Below are 20,428 nucleotides of genomic sequence, written 5' to 3'. Positions count from 1 at the left end.
TTTATTTTTTCATTCCCTTGTCTGCCACATAAAGTTGTTAAGTAAAAGTTATTACTTTTTTATTTTTCTTAAGGTGACAGGAAATGCCTGTTATTCTAACTATAGAACAGGTTTTACTTAGCATTAGTATGGTTCAGTTAGTGTGATCGATTACCTCACAAGTTTATACATATGTATATAGAATACATTCATTTGTACCTTTTTATATCTTGAATGCCAAAGACTTGCATGATGTAGTAGGTACAATTAACTGCATTGCATACTTTCAAAGAGTGAAATGTGATATTTTGGCCCTGTTATGCTTCTTGTGCTAATGAAGAAAATAATCAAGGTACCTGTTGTGGTGTTACCTTCTAAAAGTCATACCAACCCTCATATTGGATCGGTTGTTCTTTATTTGTCTGAAAAATGAAAAACTCAACCTCTGGCATGACAATCCTCCCTGTATTCTTACTGCAAACCCAAATCAAAAAGTGATCTCAGTCTGTTCAGCAAGTGTTTAGGCATTGTCAACAGCCTCTAAAGTCTCATTCAAATTCAGGAACTTTTCGTTGGGACTGAAAACCCTACCTGCAATTCTACCAGAGGAACAAGGGTCTAAATGAAGTCCCAGGGAGATTATTTTACTCCCCTAAAAGTCACTTTTGGGCTGTACCTCTGGAAGTTAACCACTTGATATGACTAATTCAGACAGCTTAAGTTTCATACCTAAGATGAATATTTGAATGCATTTTTTCATGGAACAAGGACTGTGGATTTTGTCCCCCATCACTTACATTGAAAGTGCTTTTGGAAGGCATCTTTTAATGGCCAGTATGAACAGGAGGAATGATTACAGCCAGCTTAACATGTTTCAGGGTTCATATAGGCATTGAAAAATTGTGAACCTATCCTTTTAAGGACAAAGTATCTGTCTGTGCACCTGTTAAAATGGCTGACAGATAAACAGACAGAATATACCAGCATTTTGCTGGTGTTGATTTTCTTTCCCTGTTCAATATCTGGCTAACAGCGCTAACACACACAGCCATATACAGTATTCAGATGGCTTACTTGAGACTGTGAGGCATGGTGACTTGGTTGAAACCTGAACTTTGAACATGAACCTCCTTTACAAATGAGACCACCTTTGTTAGGTAACCTTGTCATGGATATAAACACATATGGGTTAAATATCAATTAACATTTGTTTGCACCTCATGGCTATTGTGGAGCTCTAGTGCTGGCTACTCAAGACTTTTTGTAGGCTCCAAGAAATGAGTTGTAATAATGGTTTGTAGTGCTGGGTGGTTTTAATTTCCTGTGCAATATGCATTTTTCATATTTCACCATCGCAGTGCATAAGTGAAACAATTGACTTAGCTCTTTAAAAGGCAGTAAAATATATAATATTGTTCACTGTGAAGAGTGCGACGGTCGGGGCAAGCTATGTAGAGTATATTGAAGGACCCCCGTTAACTGCATAACCTTCTTACTAATAGGTATAACTTTATAAAACAACAATTATTAACCCACAACTAACGCTCTTTAACAGTGCAAAACACCATCGCACACAACAATTTGTGACACTAATAGTTGTACATTTACAAAATTACACCATTGAATGGCATACTGGGTACAGCTCACTAGCTAGCCAGGTAGCTCCGTTATTGAGATTCCGGAGCTGCAAAATTATGAGCACTGCTGCTAAAATTTCAGTCATTAGTATCAATGGTCTACTAATGATTTTCACTTGCACACTGTGCGAACACGATGGCACCCTATGTTATTGTGGAATTGTTTTGAGTCATTCACCCTCTCGTCATTCTTCAAAGGACATCTACGTGAAAGGTACTGTTATAAGAGTAGTGTAACTCCGTTAAGGAATAGGGCAGTGCATAATGTGTGTGTGTGTGTAGTCAGCGTGTAGTTGAGCGAGTGGCAGAAATGTGAGGTTAAATGTGAGGGGAGCAGAGGAAAAGGTTAGCAGTAAGTTGTCAATATGGCAGTAAATGTACAGTACAGGCTACAGTGTGTCAGTTAATAAATGCTGCAGCTTCTCAAGACCAAGAAAAGACTCGTCTATTGAAGGAGGCTTACTTAAGGTGGACTGACCTTTAAGGTGGACCAACAATTCTTATTTAAGTGTCAGTGTCAGCTGCTATTAAACAGACAACGGAGAATTGTCTGGCTGCTGAGTGTCTTCCGAATTTGTGATTTTGAAATTTGGTGAACATATTGGACCACGCAACACAATTTGAGTATGTCCTGTATGGAAACACTGCCTCGTATACTGCTTTATTATGCTGGATAGAAATGGTACTTTTAATTACTGACCACAAATTAACTTTCCCCATACAGGACAATGAATATCAGTTGAGTCTCAGAAGGCCAGCCATGTTTGTGGTTGTTTTGGTCCCTTTGTGTCTTTTTCCTTTTTCAAATTTTGAAGCAAAAAATTCCACCTTTTTTAAATGTTGTGGAAGTAGACTCTATTGAATCTTTGTACTGGAGGTTTGTACCTCTTTTATACAGAGAACCCGCATTATAGCTGTAAAGAGGATCGGCTTTTGAGCCACCTTTGCTTTTTTACATTGAGCCACACAAAGCTGGCATGAAGCTGCCTCCATGTGTGCTTTTACATGCTTTTTCCGGATTCAGGGGTGTGACAGAGATCAGACTGATCAGAGCTGTAAACTCTGCCATGAGGGAGTACAAAGATGTTACTAGGACAAGGGGAGGACGTTTCTCTTTGTTTGATAACGTTAAAAGTTAAATTAGACTTTTCTGTCGGCTTCCCAACCCATTTTAAAAAAAGATGAGAAAAAGAGAGAGAGCTGAGAGCACCAGTGAGAGAGAGAGAAGCTGTGGTCGAGTGAGCTAGAGATTGAATGAAGAGCACTGGTAGTGAGCAAGCTGGTGAATCAGATCAATAAAAAGTTATTTTCTGATTGTTTCACAGCGGTTACGTTCCAAAGCACAAACACGCCCACATCCCAACACACCTCCGCTCAACCCTGCTAACACCACAGCATCAGCTTCGTGTCCTGCCGTGCCGGCTGTCCCTTTTACACAAACAGTTGATCCAGCTCTGTGACTACCTCTGTGGCCAGCTTATTGGCGGATCAACTCTGCCCCCCCACCCCATGTCCGTACTTTTTTTATACAGAACAGCAAGGCAGATGAAGGGCTCGGTATTCCCATCTTGAACGGGCTGTGTAAAAGGGGCTTTTGTTTCATGCTGCAGCCAAGTCTTGTTAAAACCTGTCCAACCTGCTGGTACTGCTGCCCCGCCTTCACTCATCTATAACCTGGTTTACCTTTATACAGTCACCTCCTGCAATAGTTTCTGTATTTTCCTAGTTGCATTTTTTCACACTGAGTCAACCCTATTCAATAAACCACGCCTAATGTTGAATTTGAAAAAACACTGGCTGTGTACATGCTGTAATGCACCTTTTTAAAAGTGTTAGTTCATTGCCCTTTCAGACCAACAGTAACGCAGGTTTGGAGACATCTTCTGTCAGTAGTTGAGCTTTTAAAATGAAAAATATTTGCAAATTCATAGATTATGGATTTTCATGGGGAAGAAAGAGTAAATGTCATTTTAAGGACCTTACCTTGGTAATTTAACTTTTTTGTGGAATAAAACATATCAGACAAATCATTTTTCAAAGCAGAATATATTTCAGAGTATATCTCTTAAATCAGGTGCAGAGGGGATCTTAAACTTTTATCTGGTGTTTATTCAATGTAATTAGGTGTAAATCAAAGGCTTATCAGTGAAGTGTATGCAACTGTCAGGGTTCAACATAGCATTTTTTCCCCACTGGCCCACTTGACTAGTAGATCAGTTTTACTGGCCCCTTTTATATTTTCACTGGTCTGGCAGCCAAAAAATGAATATAACTTTTTTTCCATAATCATTATACATAATATGTACAACAGTGAAGTTTTCTTTAGATTTGGTTGTTTTCCTTTAGTTATTGATATGTAATGTTGATATATTACACAAATATGCAAAATATAAAATTAGGCACATATTGGATCAGTAAATGAATGGTGTATAAATGTAGGTTTCTCTATATTTTGTATAAAGCCAGATAGTATGGAATACATAAAAAAAGAACAGAATTTATAACATTTCAGGGAGTATGGAAGACCTTGATAATAATCTCAAACAAATTAACATTAACATCAACATTTATCTCAGTGATCTGCAGAGATGTACTAAGTGAACAGTGAGAGAAAGAACATAATGTCATTTATTTGTGTTCACTCTGACTTAAACCTCAGGTTAGTTTCTCTAGGTTTAAACCTATATTAACTGCAGTTAAACAAACGGAGAAAGAGCAACAACTGTAATATCTGTACTGAAGGAGTGATATCTGTGGTAGATCTTGAGCTGGCTGGAGCCAGCTTTCTTATAATAAAACGCTCCTGGTGATCAGCAGCAGGCATTTTTTGTTTTTTAACTAAACTGTATATGTTGTCATTTATAAACCTTGGTGATTAACACTTAAACAGAGCTGTGTCTCCTGCAGAGGCTGCTGCTGTCAAAGTCACACAGTGAGCATGCTAACCGGCTGGCGAGTTAACCAGCAAACTGTACAAGACACAGTCGCTCTTTTCTACTTAGGAGTATTGTTGCTCCCACAAAAGTAGAAAGCCTCTCTTTCTTTTTGTAGCCTTGTAATTTTCAAGTACTTGTTGCACCATGTTGCACCATATTTAGTGACCTATCAGATTCACTGGTAAGCGGCTGGCGGGCTAAGAGCGCAGATTTTCAGATTTTTAGGGTCACGCATCATGAAAAGTACAAATAGTTGAATTGGAGCATTTGTCGATTAGTATTATGCACTTTGCTAACTTTGAACATTTTTTGTAATCAGAAATTGGACTGTCTCTGTTTTCACAAAGTCTCTATTATATCTTAAATAAATCTAGTTTAAGTGAAAACTACAATGTGACTTATGCACGTTGACCCAATCAGACAGATGGTCTACGTGGGTTTGACACGTGTCACAGTCTCTTCCTAAATGGCTATAACATTTCTCAGGCCTGATAACGCTGAGGACAAATAATGACCAAATCACTGGTAATAGCTAATCTTACAATGAATGAAAAAAACTTGCTTTCACCATTAATGCTTGCAACAATTGCAGCTGGGAACTACAAAAAATGTAATGGCCAACAATGGCACCTGTGTAAGCAAAAAGGTTATAGAGGCAAAGGTACAGGTTAGGGATGCCAGTTTTGGTTAATTTTGCTTTTAATAGACTGAAATCCATTAATTGGTAACTGAATAATTTTCAAGAAAAATTGTGATGTAGCTTTCGTTTGTGAGAGCTCTCCAGCAGTTGGTGGATGGTTGAGCTAGCTTGTCTGCCCTGGTTAGCTTGACTTTTAGCTCATCCTTCTTCATCTCCAGCTGTTTACAATGCGTTTAGTCACAGTAGCTTTTGGTGGCATAATGTACTCCGGCTTGAGGTCACCTGTCCAGCACGATTCTGTTAAACCAGATACACTACAGCTACGACTTATTTTTATACAGTCTATGGGCTACACATAGCACAGCAAAGACAGTAGGATTATAACAAAAGGACCAGAAATAAGTTAAACAAAGTCAACATTTCAAAATGCCCATGACAATGTGACTGTTATTAGTAAAGAGTGTAGCCTAGGGTGGTATCAATTTGTTGAATAGAATTTGTTAATGTGATGTAGCCTATGCCTCTGAGACTGCTTAGTGTTGTAGTGGTGCAGTGTAGTGAGACAGTAGTGTTATGAGACAGTTATTGTGTTTTGTTATCTAATGTTGTTCATTCATATTTTCTATCTATATCTATGTTCAGTTAAAAGTGGTGTGCATTTTCTGTGTTGGGGCATTTCATTCTTTAACATTTATTACATTTATTAGAAGGTCTTCTATTGTCAAAAGCTCCTGGTAAATTAACTTGATGGACATGAATAAACCTATCTGGAACAATTCTAAGGTAGTTTTAAGTTATTCTACTGCCTGCAAATATAGGTCCTGGCATTGTGGGCTCTGCATGCGCACAACTCGCAGCTGCTGAAAAAATCCTAGAGGAAACGCTGTTGTATTTGTTGCTTTTAGGTAGTAAGCGAGACATGGCACCTAAGCGTGCTCTAGCCGTTCAGTCCACACCGACTCCAACCTGTGTTCAGCTCCTCTGTCCACAGAAGCATCCGTCTGTCAGCTGAAGCTTCTGGGGAGCTGAGAGGACACTTGCATGTGTCTTGGAGTCTGTGTGGATTGATAAATTCAATAAAATGGAAGCATTTCTGTTGCGAGTCAATGAGTAATTGTGTTAAATGATTGGGATTTTAATATTGACCAAAATAATTGTGATTATGATTTTTGCCATGATCAAGCAGCCCTATATTTATAGTGTTTATGTATCAATAAAGCTGTACTTTTGACAACACTAATTCCTTTATAAATGCATGTTAACCCTGTCATTAGAAAGTGGAGCTGTGTCAGATCTGTGTTCAACCTGTTAAGTTGGTTCAGACAGTGTGCTCTGGGTGCTTCAGGTCGACCACAAACCCACCCTCATAATATCACTGTTGCCTCACCAGATGGTATGGCCAGGAGAAGGACTACAATGTCCTAGTCATGGACCTGCTTGGGCCCAGTCTGGAGGACCTATTCAACTTCTGCTCTCGTCGCTTCACCATGAAGACGGTCCTTATGCTTGCAGACCAGGTAGCTAACCCATACACATATCCACCTTTTTAATACATTTTTTTAAGCAGTGACCATGCTTGAGGAACATGGATACAAGTATCAGGGTGGTACCACCACTCAGCAAGAAGTTCTTGGTTACAACCTGCTAGTTGGTGTCTGTTTAGAGTAAGCATGATCTCTGCTCGGATATTCTGCAGGTACTCCATTATCCTCCCACATGCCAAAGACATTTAGGTCTGGTGAATAGACTTTAATAACAGACATTACAGTTTTCCAGTATTATTGTGTATACTGGTTTATTGGCTTGGCTAACTGGGATAATACCTATGTTTTTTCATCTCTAACAAGGCAAAATGTCCGCAGTGAAAAAGGCCTATTGACGAAATTGCCCAAATTTGTGAATGTCAGTGTGAACCTGTCTATTTGATGTCACCCCTACATCTCTGGACAGGATACGCTGTTTGTATGCAAGATGTTTTCATGGAACCACTTTCATTAAAATGTTAACACATTTCAGTATGTCATTGTCATGGTAGAAAATTAGGAGGCTGATTTAAAAAAAAAAACAAAAAAGTCAATATTTTACCAGTGCCTTTCTTTCATCCTCAGATGATCAGCAGAATTGAGTATGTACACACAAAGAACTTCATCCACAGAGATATCAAACCAGACAACTTTCTCATGGGCATCGGCCGTCACTGTAACAAGGTAAGACCCATACAAGTCCTATCTGTATTTTAAGTATAGATTAATTGAAGATCTATATAGAGCTGTTGTCTGACAGCTGTATGTTATGGTAGACATGTTAATCCTAGCTGATCTACAGATTTAGCTTTAGTAATGGTGATCTTACCATGATGATATCATACTTATACTTATTACCTCCATCAGAACTTTTTCAGAGCTGTGACTTGACCCACCACAACTGCTGTCTCAGAAAAAAAACTTGTATTTAGTACATTTTTGTAAGCCTGCAAACCGTATAAAATGTCTCAATGTTAGTGCCTGTGACAAATGGCAGCTTTGTCTGGTTTCACCTCCAGCCACCAATTATGATTAGTCCCTTTTTATATGGAAAAATAATCTAAGAAGTGAGGTCACAACCTGTACAATCTGCTGTTAGTATCCTTAAACATGTAATAGCTTTAAGAACAGTGGTAGGGGTGTAACGGTACACAACATTCATGGTTCGGTATGTACTTCGGTTTTGGGGTCACGGTTCGGTACGATTTTGGTTATAGCAGAAAAAAAAGAAAGATAGAAAATAATATTTTGGTCCTTGATTTTGAAAACTGTAAACATCCAACACTGGCTCATTGGCTGGAACTATGAAGCAGTTTAGTTGTGCTGTGGTGGAAAAAGAAAACAATCTTTCTCCTCTTGCAAGGAGCCGGGACACCTACTGACAGCTTTTTTATGCTGATTTATGGTCTAACTGTATATGAAGTAGTTGAAGCTACCTCCACCACAGTAACAGTATTAATAATCTAATGATGACATAACTGAGAATATTTTAATAATAGTGTTGCACTCGGTCAGAGTTATGGGTCTCTCGTTTGTCATTCTGGCTACAGGGTAACCAGGGTGACCAGGCTACCTTGGGTAAGCTGGTTAGCATACTTTCATGAGCGTGCTACAGCTAAGTGGTGTGCTGCCAAAACGTTCCGGGTGGAACTCGCGCTCTAGAATTATTGTTCGGCATGTCAGAGTAAGTGGATCATTAAACTATTTTGACAGTAATTGTTGAGGTCACGGAGTGTATTCTTTGTACAACTTCATGCACTTAACCATATCGTCCGTACCATGACAGTTCGGGACAAATTCACGTACCGTTATACCCCTATGCAGTGGGGGAGATCTGAAAAAGTGCTGTATTCATGGTGGAAACTCTATGAAAGATAATCTTTTTTAAGACTGCACTGCCCAGGTTGAAGTCTTATTTCCAAACTTATATAGAAAGGTACAAAGCAATCAAAATGTATCTTTTATGTAAAACTAAAATCGGCATTATCAGTGTCTATATCATTTAGTATCAGTATTGATCAATACATATTATGTAAAAACATATTATGACTTAAAAAAAAAAAAGTTCCCATGTTTTTCCCCATAAGTTTCATTACTATTTCGGTTTTATAATTTTAATAATCTCTGAAATCTATCATATCTAAGTGTTTATGCTGACCTGCATGCAATTCTTAGGAACAGATGCACATGACAATTACAAGACATCTGGTTAGGCAGTTATTGGCAGAACAGCAAATAAACATGATGGCATTTTTAATTCTATAATTGATTACAGTAGATAAACAATAATGACAATAGCGCTGTCATTATAAACTGGTGCAAGATGCGAAAATTAAAGAGAGAGTTTGTATTTTTTGAAGTGGAGTTGTATGAGGTAGTGAGTATATTACCTGCAGATAGATTAGGGTCAGCATGCTCCCAGTTTGGAGAAGCAGACAAGAAGCTAAGCTAAGCATGAAAGATAAGCACCGTACTGCTGTGGACAGAGCTGGCAGCAGAATGTATTTTAGCCACCTAAATAAAGGCCCACCTTAAAAAATTAAAAAAAAAAAAAAAATCAATATCTGTTTAGGGTGTATGCTATATTTAGAATATTTTCACTGCTTTACCATGCCGTCAGACAGCACTTTCCTTTGGCCCTACATCTTCTCTAACGTAGAACTTCCATATTCTACACGTGCTGTGCACTTTATTACACTGCAGAACAGATCTGCGGCGTAATATGGGAAAGGAAAGGGCTGACAGCATGGTAAAGTGGTGAAAGTATTCTTAATATAGCATACACTTAAACTGATTTTTTGGCTCAAATATGTTTTACTGCTGGCCGTGTCCGCAGCAGTACATTGCTTAGCTTCTGTGCCGGTACCCTTGTCTGCTTCTCCAAACTAGGAGTGTGCCAATTCAAATCTACTGCAGGTAATACATGGATTATGGATAACTACCTCATACAACCTCACTTCAAAATATACAAACTATCCCTTTAAATCTCATGTAAAATGTAGGCTACACACAGTGTAGTAGACCATAAAATACCAAACATCCCAGGCAATTCTGTGATATGCAGCAAATCGCACAGCACAATACCCTGCATTTTGAATTAGACAATTTCGAAAGGCAAGGAACAATCACATTTTTTTTCCTAAAGCATGTTTTCATAGAGTATAGGAAGACTGAGGAGAAACAATGTTAAGTGTCCTCTTGGCCTATTTTAACAAGCAGCTGTCAAAGGATAAAGAAAATAGTAGTAAGAGTTAAGATGAAAATGCCTTCCTGAATAGAAAGGTTTTTAGGCATTATTTAGAAGAGTCTAGGGTCTGTGCTGCCCTCAGATGGTTAGGAAGGCTGTTCAACAAGTGTGGTGCAGCAGAGCAGAAGGCTCACAGTACCTTTTGAGACATAAAGGCAGCTTCCCTTTGCACATTATAGTATAGGCTGACATAGAGTTGTTTTGGTATTAGCTGTTCTTTCCATGTTATGGATAGTGATACACATGGTAGATGTACATTTTCCGTGTGTTGCCCATACACCAGACTTTCATGACACAGATCTTACAGACTATAGACTTTTTTAGGTTTGTTTGGCCTGTTTGTATTGTTAAATCCAAAGTGGGCCCACACTTTTAATTTAAGTGAATGTTCGTTCCTCAGCATCAATTATCGTTCATTTTTCACTTGTTAATGAATTTTTTTTAGGTTTGAAAAGTAACACTCAAAAACGAATTTATGAGTCAACTGAAGAAAGAGTAAGTTGAGAGAATATGTTTGTGTAATTTGAGTGAACTGACCGTTTTTAAAGCATCCCTTCACACCCACTCCACACTACTGCTGATAAAAGTGAGAAGTTTTATCAGATTGTTCTCTTAAAACTTGCCCATCCACAAGGATATGCCGAAACAAAAGGAAAAGATAAAATCTCCTTTTTAAAAAAATCTGATGTAATTCACTGGTGACTTTGTGATCACAAATCTTGTTTTTCAATGTAGTGCATCACACAATACAAGTGTTATCACTGAGACGATTTGTAGGAAATAAAACGAATGAAGGCCAAACTGATCAAATTAAGACCTAGTTAACATTTGTTTACATAAGTTATGTGATTCCCTCTTTATTGTAAGGATAATTGTTGATGTAACTAAAATATTGCATTGCGGTGTAGCCCAGTTTCTGTGTACTGGAATTTTTCTGAAGAACTGATTCTGCATGCTTGACCTTGATGCAGATTTCCTGGCCACCCACACAAGAAAAAAAGTGCTCCTTGTGATATAATTTGTTTGCATATGATCAGTGTGTATATTTAAGTTGCCTGAAATTAAAATTGAATATTCTGTACCTATTATTTTGAGCCTTTGCAGACAGGCAACATTTGGTTAAGTTAAAGCATGGGATGTATATTTGACCAACTTCCAAAAGAATCTGTACTCTGCTGCACAGCAGGTGTGCAGCCCAACCTCCATTGATGTTTCCTGCTTATCGACAGTACGAGTTGATCACTTTGCTGCAGCCAACCCTTCGTCCCAGACAGTTCAGTCTAACTCTGTTTGTTTTGTTGCAGACATATACAACACTGCAGACAATAAGGGTTCAGGCTAATATGGAGAATATCAAATATAACAGCATTATTTTAATGGAATTGTTTTTATGAGAATTGTTTCATTCCAAAATCAATGGGAAACATCTTAGCAAAATTATGAATTTAACAGATGAGTCATGTTACAGTAAACAGCAGAATATATTATGAATTTTTTTAACATGTTTTAACACTTTTTTTTTAACAATCTTTATCTGATTGAATCCAATCATAAGTCCATCTTTAAGCAAATCCAAACTACCACTGTGCAAGTTTAAACAAGATGTCATAATGCTTGATCTTTCAGTTTTCTTTTTTGTACTGCACATCCAGAATACTAAGCAGTTATCCTCTTCCACTGACATACATAATGTTCATGCGTGTTGGCTATCAGCTGGCTGTTGGTCTGGGTCTTTGCAGTGTGTTGAAGTGAAACTGTTAACAGAAGGCTTAAGGCAATGCAATTCATTTGATGAATCAGCCATCGTTGGAAGTTTTTTGAGCTCGGCTTGGTGTTTCAGGGCTCTTGGTGATAGGTTTATTCACTGTGTACTAGAGAATGGACAATATCTGTCTGCTCCAATTTAAATGGGGACAAAATTTATGGTATGTCAGAGATATCTCAAACTTACCATGATGTACGTTACGTTGTATATAATCTCTCAACAAGATAAGCCAGTCATTACAAAAGAACTGTAATGTGGGGTTAAGTTCTCTGCTATATTTATTTATTAATGTCCATGCCAAATGAAAGAATTTGTGTCACTGTATTAGACATGAATTGCAATTTCTTGAAACAAAGAATGAACAACATTATTGTAAGGGATGTCCCGATCAGTCACTTTAATATTTAGTACCTGCTGATACCAAGTTTGATCTGATAAAACATTTATTAAAATGTATATCTGACACATTGAAATAACACTTTTTTTTTTTACACAAACTACTTATTCCAAATACAGAAGGCCCTGGCTCAAAAAAACCCAAAATTGATTGGATAAAATTATAGATATACTAATGAAACTGGGAGAATAGGACTCCTGAAATTGACGTGAAGCGATTAGTTGGAGAGAAGACTTCTCACTCTGTTGGAGTTGCTGGGACTCCAAAAACATTCAGTCCACTTGGGATTTGCAAAATGGTGTTACAGAGTAGAGTATCTTCCCCCACAAACGATCTCTGGCATAAAAAATGACCAAGTTGCTACCTAAATGTCTTGTACACTACCATTCTTTGGTAATAAGAATGAGAGCAGAGCGAATAAGTGTATTTCACCAACCTCGGTGTCAGAACTTGGTGCCCAAGTAATGTTTCAGCCATGCACCCCAACCAGTGTTTCCTCCTCTGCTCTGCTCGCATTCACCGTCACTTTCCTGCCGCTGGCTTTCTCATGTAACCTCTCACACTACACACAAAGTAGACACTGCCTTATTCCTTAAAAGGAGCCACGCGACCAAGAGTTTCCTAGGCAACGCCACAGAGGTTAACTCATGTTTCAGAACAGTGCTGCTCAGAGGCTCTCAAACACTATTGATTTCTGAATTAATAGATATTTGGCGTTATTATTTGCATTGAAGAAAAACATTTTTTGGCCTGGTGAGGGTTTTCGTTGGCCTGGCGGCCTGCCAGGCCTGTACAATTATAGGAGAAACACTGCTAATTTTCACTAAAAATAAATACTGAAAAATGCTGGTGCTGTATACTGTTGTAAGGGAGAGCAGTGCTGCATCAGTAGCACGCTGAGGTGGACAAACGAGTACAGTGATGAGATTGTATTTCAGATTTATTTTAGCTGATATGATCCATTAAACTGTGGCTTGATTGGCCCTGATTCGAGACATCTCTGGTTATTGTAAAACCAGTTTGACTGCAGAAACAAAGAGTATGAGGATATGTTTCCCACTATCAAATGTCAGTGTTAGGCAGTTGTAGGCCATGGTGTCTGTGCATATTGAAGGAATTTAAGCCAAATGCGGTGCTTGTTTTGTGGCAAAACATGTTTGCTGTGTGAGTACTAAATGCAGAAGGAGCAAAACTGTTGGGTATGGTTTAGTTGTGTATGAAGCAAATGTACATGATTGTTCTTGGATGAAGAAAAAGAATATGACTATGAGCGTGTTGGAAGCATGTCATACAGTGTGTTCAGATATTTTCCAGGATTTACATGGAGTGCTGTGCAGGGATGAGCACAAAGAAGCAGTGTTTTACCAGTACAAGGGATGTAACAGTACAGTCAATTCATGGTTCGATTGATAGACTCAATTTTATGGCCCCTAAACTTTGATGGTTAAATGCATCAGTCGAGAAACCCCTGAGTCGACTGGCATTTTGTCAGTCGAATCACTGCCTTTTTTTTCTCTTTAGGATAGCGCGATGCAGAGTTACTGTTTCCTTCTTCAACCCTGACGCTCTTAGCTCCAGTGTTGAATGTTAGGAAAGTCTGCTAAACTACTTTTAAACCAGACGCTGGCACAACCTCCTCTACCATTCAGTGTGATTGACTCTCACCTGACAGTGTTGTCAGCAGCCAGGCAAGAGAGATGCTATGTGGTGGAAGATTTTGTAACTGAACTAATACCAAGTTGCCCACTTTTTATTTCTCTGTGTGGAAATCTGATGTTTTCACAGCACAGATGATGAACAACAGCATTAAAACATGAGTCATGTTGGCTGTTAAAAGGAGTTAAGTGTGGGGGGACTGCTTTGCAGTTGCGCTAGTTAGTGCTGTAACTGGGAGGAGGGTTAGGAGGCTATATTGAAGAAAGAAACATTATTAATAGTGTTGAGTTTTTATGAGAATGAAAAAAAATATTCTCATGTGGTAGTGTTGTGTTGTAAGAAAGTGTGTGTATATACAGTTCAGAAAGTATTCAGACCCCTTCATTTCTTCATTTTTTTTATGTTGCAGCCTCATGCTAAAATCATTTAAATTCATTTTTTCCCTCATCAAGCTACACTCAATACCCCATAATGACAGTGAAAACAAAATTTTATTTGCAAATTAATTAAAAATGAAAAACTGAAATATTACAATGACATAAGTATTCAGACCCCTTGCTATGACACTTGAAATTTAGCTCAGGTGCCTTCCATTTCTCTTGATCATCTTTGAGATGTATCTACATCTTGATTGCAGTCCACCAGTGGTAAATTCAATTGATTGGGCATGATTTGGAAAGGAACACACCTGTCTATATAAGGTTTCACATCTGACAATGCATATCGAGGCAGAGATCTGGGGAAGGCTACAAAAAAATTCTGCTGCATGGAAGGTTACCAAGAGTGCAGTGGTCTCCATAATCCTTAAATGGAAGAAGTTTGGAACAACCAAGAGTCTTCCTAGAGCTGGCCGCCCAGGACAAGGGCCTTGATAACAGAGGTGACCAAGAACCTGATGGTCACTCTGGCTGAGCTCCAGAAATCCTCTGTGGAGATAGGAGAAACTACCAGAAGGACAACCGTCACTGCAACACTCCACCGATCTGGGCTTTATTGCAGGGTGGCCAGACAGAAGCCTCCCCTCAGTGGAAAGCTCACTTTGAGTTTGCAAAAAAGCACTTAAAGCACTCTCAGTCTGTGAGAAACAAGATTCTCACAGTCTGGTTTGATGACACCAAGATTGAACTGTTTGGCCTCAGTTCTAAGTGTCATGTTCGGAGGAAACCCGGCACCCCTCATCACCTGCCCAACACCATCCCAACAGTGAAGCATGGTGGTGGCCGGATCATGCTGTGGGGTTATTTTTCAGCGGCAGGGATTGGGGGACTGGTCAGGGTTGAGGGAAAGCTGAACGGAGCAAAGTACATAGATATCCTTAATGAAAACGTGATCCAAAGTGCACAGTGCCTCAGACTGGGCCGAAGGTTCACCTTCCAACAGGACAATGACCCTGCACAGCCAAGACAATGCAGGAGTGGCTTAGGAACAACTCTGTCAATCTCCTTGAGTGGCCCAGCCAGAGCCCTGACTTGAACCTGATCAAGCATCTCTGGAGAGACCTGAAAATGGCTGTCCACCGATGGTCCCCATTCAGCCTGACAGAGCTTGAGAGGATCTGCAGAGAAGAATGGCAGAAAATTCCTAAATCCAGGTGTGCAAAGCTTGTTGCGCCATAACCAGGAATACTCAAGGCTGTAACCACTGCCAAAGGTGCTTCAAGTAAGTACTGAGTAAATGGTCTGAATACTTCTGTCAATGTGATATTTCATTTTTTCCTTTTTTAAAAATTTGCAAAAATGTCTTAACATTCTCTCTTCACCTTGTCATTAATGGGGTATTGTGTGTAGATTGATGAAGGGAAAAAATGAATTTAAACGATTCTAGCATGAGGCTGCAACATAAAATGTGAAGGGGTGTGAATACTTTCTGAATGCACTGTGTGTATGTATGTGTGTGTGTGCGTGCGCGTATATGTATATATATTAATTACACACACACACATAGTTACTCACAACACGATAAACACTACCACATATGAGAAGTTGCATGAAACACAAGTCAATGACAAATTGAAATACTAACTAGGAAATTCTGCAATTTCTGAAGAAATTGCGTGTGAGAGCTGCCAGCTGCTGCTGCCACTGCAACAGCAATTTTTTAAAATTTTGTAGCACCACCTGCAGGTGAAATTGTCTTCACTACTACAGACTTGTTCGACATCCCCATCAATTCAACTTTGCTGAATTTGTTACCATAGAATATTATTAAAGATATATGGTACTTAATAAGTAGTATGGTGGTGTTTCACTAATGGCCACAAGGTGGGGCCAGCCAAAACATAAAACACTTAGTAACTGACCACATGGTGGCGCTGTTGGTCCCATTTTATTATATTTTAAGCATTTTCACATGGGACACCTGTCCATTAAGTTTGAACACTTAAGCACTTTCAGTTTTGGAGATATGAACTTTCAAACATTGCTCCCATAGACTTTCCATTATAAATTTTAATATAAGTAAATCCTTATCAAATTAAACTGGAATAAAAAATGCCCAGATAAGAATGTCCTTATGAAGATAAAAAACTTTGTTGGACTAGCACTCTCCAAACACCTTATCTGTTGTATACTGCAATTCACTTTTGAGTGTGTGCAATATGCGCATCATCACTTCTTGTTAAATATTGTGCAACAATATATCTTTACACCCCTAACTGACATCAGGACCTGATAAGTACTAGGGTTGACATTGATGTGTTTAGAGTTAAATGATGCTGTTCACTATCTTAGTGTTGCTTCTGAACTGTATAATGCTTTAAAATGTATGCTTAGCAGGCACTTGCTCACATGTTATAGTTGAAGCCTGCCCTTGATTTTTAATGAGATAAGGTGAATTTTTGTGAATTCTTGCTTTAAAAATATATTGTTGGTCAGCCCATGCTGTCTCATATGCTTTCTTTACTCTTGGATTTTACCAGACTATCCATACATACTACAATTGTAACTCTCTGACTTGGGTTAGGATTGAGCTCAGCTGGTCTTGTGTGCTTACTTAGTAAAAGAGGTCTCAATAGATCCATCCATGTTTTAGATTTTGGGGTGCTCTGTGGAAAAGGAGCATGTATATTTAGTGATACATTGTCGGGAAGTTGGGACTGCCGTTGTTTGGGTTGTCCATGATGTAATTTCACAAGTACTTGTGGTTTTGCTCCAGTACAAGAATGTTTGTAAATTTTTAATTTGTTGGTTTCTAAAATGCTAATGAGCTCTGCAATAAACAACCACATTATTTCACAACTAACTTTATGCCAGGAGTGTGTTACAGCCTTCTTTGTTAGCAGATACTCTATATGCATTCTTTGTTTTTCTAGTGGAAAAGGGACAACCTTGGTCTCTCTACCATCTGCTGCCCCAATCCCCCTCTCCCCAAGGTCTTTTCTGAGCCGTGGTGTTGCCTGTCTGCACTGGCCTTCATTGTCACTGTCAGACATGATATTGAAGTTTCAACATCTCTACGTTTCCATAGACACTTTTGGCTTCTTGTTGTACAGGGTTGATCTTTCCATGGTTGTCCTGACAGAAGAAAATCACAGTCTTGTGGTTTCTTCTAGACTGATGGCCAGAATGATCATATCTGTACCACAAAGATTTAAAGTGGATTTCTTTGCCTGTGTAGGTCCAGCCTTGGATGTACAGAAGGAGGTGCCTATCCTAGCTGTACAGGACTCTGTTAGTTGTATCAAAGGGAGCAAACCATGTGGGTGCAACCAGAAGTGCCTGTTGTACTCATGCTAACTGTGACTGAAGGTGGATAGAGGCTGTGTGATTTTGACCCCTGCCCCTCTACTGTCTGCCCTAGTGTTTAGACTCGTCAGTGGGGAAGAGGAAAAGAAGCTTGGCTGTTAGCTCTTCTCAGGACCCATCTTTCTCAGGATTAAACCAGGTGTGACCTTTACCACAACACCAGCTGCCTCACAACAGCAGTTGTCGCTTTGCAATCATACCTAACTACACAGGTTTATAGTGAATCAGACCACCAGCACCCATCTTGCATTCATAATACCCAATATATGTACTCCTCCACCAAGTGTGCACTTCATTATAGTGGGAGAGGAAAGCAAACTTTCCATTAGCATTGCATAGGGAGTAGCTATTGTTCCTATTTGTTGAAACAAGGGGTCCCAGCCCCTCTTATCCTGGCTCAGATGGCCTCTTACCTATGTTAAAGGCCAGTTCCGGTCTCTTTCATGTGATGTTTGGCCTATTAGTAGTGAAAGCATTCGTCTAAGTGGAATGCAAGGATTCTTTCTGTAGTAATTTATATTGAGCCAAAATCAAACCTGATCTCAGGGTTAAGGTAGTATTGAACCTGATTTAATATGATCCTATATTGTTAGATGGCAGGCTTGCTGGCTAAGACTTAATAAAATGTCACCCAGAACTGACTTTTCTTAGCAATTGTACTGATAAATGCAAAAGCAGCATGTGAAAGGACAGAAAAGCTATTGTGCTGAGAATGAGGAGGCAGAAGCTGTGATTAAACATAGAAGCAGCTTCTGGAACCTTATTGTAATATTAATAATTGCAAACCTTCTATTCTTTCATGAAGTCCCAACTGAGCTGAAAGATGCATATTAGAAAAAATCAAGCTATTGATAAAATGTTTGGTAATATTACAAAGTAAACAATCAGTCACTAATATTTATTTTTAAAATGCCAAGCAAGCTTGTCACATACAAGCCAGTAAAAGGACTCAGGCCAATAATATTCAAACTAATTTAAACCTGGTTGTTTGTGTAAAATGTGTGTCCAGCTTGTGAATATGATGCTTCAAATTCAAATGATTTTTAAGTGGGTGAGTCACAGCCATTACATACAAACATGGCTGAAAATATTGGTATTCGTCCACCTTTTTTTTTTTTAAAAAAAAAGTGTCAATTTTCTCTATATTAAGTTGAGATTGACAGAAGTATATGGTATCCATCATTCTTTATTTCACATTGAATATAACTGAAACTTTGCTTTTGATTTACAACTTAACTTACTATTCCAAATGATAAAACAAATAAATGGCATGACTAAAAATATTGGTACCCTTAACTTAATGTTTGTAGCACATCCTTTGGAGGCAGTAACTGCAATCAAGCGCTTTCTGTAACTCTAAATAAGGTTTCTACACTTCTCCACTGATAGTTCAGCCAACTCTTCTTGAGCAAACTGCTCCAGTTCTCTCAGGTTTGATGGGTGCCATCACCCAATTGCAAGTTTCAGCTCTTTCCACAGATCATCCACTCTTGGGTGCTTTTTGATGTTGTTTGGGGTCATTATCCTGCTGGAAGATCCATGACCTGCGACTAAGACACAGCTTTCTGACACTGGGCTGTGTTCTGATTTCATTGTACCCTGCATAGATTCAAGGCACCTAGTGCCTGAGTCAGCAAGGTAATGCCAAAACATCACTGAGCCTCCTCCATGTTTCATGGTAGGCATGGAGTTCTTTTCTTTGAAGGCTTCACTTTTTTCTTCTGTAAACATAGGGTTGGTGTGATTTACAAAAATCTTTTATAATCTTATTTTGTTTCATCTGTCTAAAAGCACTTTCTCCCAGAAGGACTGTGGCTTGTAAACATACATTTTGGCAAAGTCCAGTCTGGCTTTTTGTGTCTTCCTCCTGGAAGTGGGGTCTTCCTGGGTCTTCTACCATGGAGCCCTTTTTCATTTAGAGAGCAATGGATGGTGCGACTCGAAACTATTGTACCTTGAACTTGAAGATCAGCTTGGATCTGTATTGAGGTTTTCCTTGGTTCTTTCTCGACCATTTGAGCAACCCTTCTGTTCAATTTTGGGCCAATTTTCCTCCTGCAACCACATATAGAGATTAAGGCAGTTCCATGGGCCTTAATCTTATTAATAATATTGGCAACAGTGGCCAGAGGAACGTCAAGCTCTTTGGAGATGGTTTTGTAACCTTTACGTTGACCGTGCTTGCCCATTACCTTTTTTCTAATCTCTTCAGACCACTCACTACTTCTTCTGTTTTCCATGTTCAGTGTAATGCACACAGTGGTACAAAACAGCAGAGTGACTTTGTCCTTTTAAACTGGCTGCATGATTGATTATAATATTGAAAACACTTGTGATATTAATTAAAACATAATAGTCTGCTTAAGTATCATTACAAATCAATTATTTCTTACAACTTCTCAAGGGTACCAATAATTTTGTCCAGGCTATTTTAGAATGTCTTTGTAGAAGAAGCATAAATTCAGTTATTTTCACAACTTTTTTTTGTTTTGTTCCACTGCAAACCAAACATAGACACACACTGATAAGAAAAGATCTTTTAATTTCAACACTGCTCAGGATTAATGGTGCATTATTTAAATAAAATGGAAGGGTACCAATAATTTCGGCCAAGTCTAAAGATGAAAGCAGTCTTGCAAAGAGAAGAAGCTTAACTACTTTGAAGCTGTCACTTTCCTATGTGAAAAAACAGTTTGTCTATTTTCTTCAATCCACAATCAACCCACCTAAACCAAGGCACCAGTATGCTTCATGTGAAAATGCTCAGTAGCGGCCTGTTTATTACAAAAAAAGTTCAATTTAAATGGAATGTTAAACTTTGGTGATGGTTCTGCGACATACCCTACCATAATAGGGTATGTCAGGCCAATGTAAATATCACATATCACAAGGAAGGTAGGAATTA

The 20,428-nt window shown here is 38.7% G+C and overlaps 1 protein-coding gene across 4 annotated transcripts in view; it reads left to right on the top strand.

Moving 5' to 3' along the window:
• csnk1a1 (casein kinase 1, alpha 1) overlaps positions 1–20,428 on the top strand; it is a 52,283-nt gene that overhangs the window by 10,441 nt on the left and 21,414 nt on the right. For 3 of the 4 annotated variants that reach the window (XM_042418329.1, XM_042418326.1, XM_042418328.1), the window contains exons 3-5: positions 6,583–6,709; positions 7,301–7,399; positions 17,579–17,662. In XM_042418329.1, the coding sequence (XP_042274263.1) occupies positions 6,583–6,709; positions 7,301–7,399; positions 17,579–17,662 (310 nt within the window). The remainder of the gene's footprint in view (positions 1–6,582; positions 6,710–7,300; positions 7,400–17,578; positions 17,663–20,428) is intronic. The other variant, XM_042418330.1, reaches the window with a different exon arrangement.

This window comes from Thunnus maccoyii, chromosome 8 (assembly GCF_910596095.1).
Source record: "Thunnus maccoyii chromosome 8, fThuMac1.1, whole genome shotgun sequence".
NCBI lineage: Eukaryota > Metazoa > Chordata > Actinopteri > Scombriformes > Scombridae > Thunnus > Thunnus maccoyii.
Note: the sequence above shows the minus strand (reverse complement) of the source record. Positions and strands in the feature narration are given on the sequence as shown.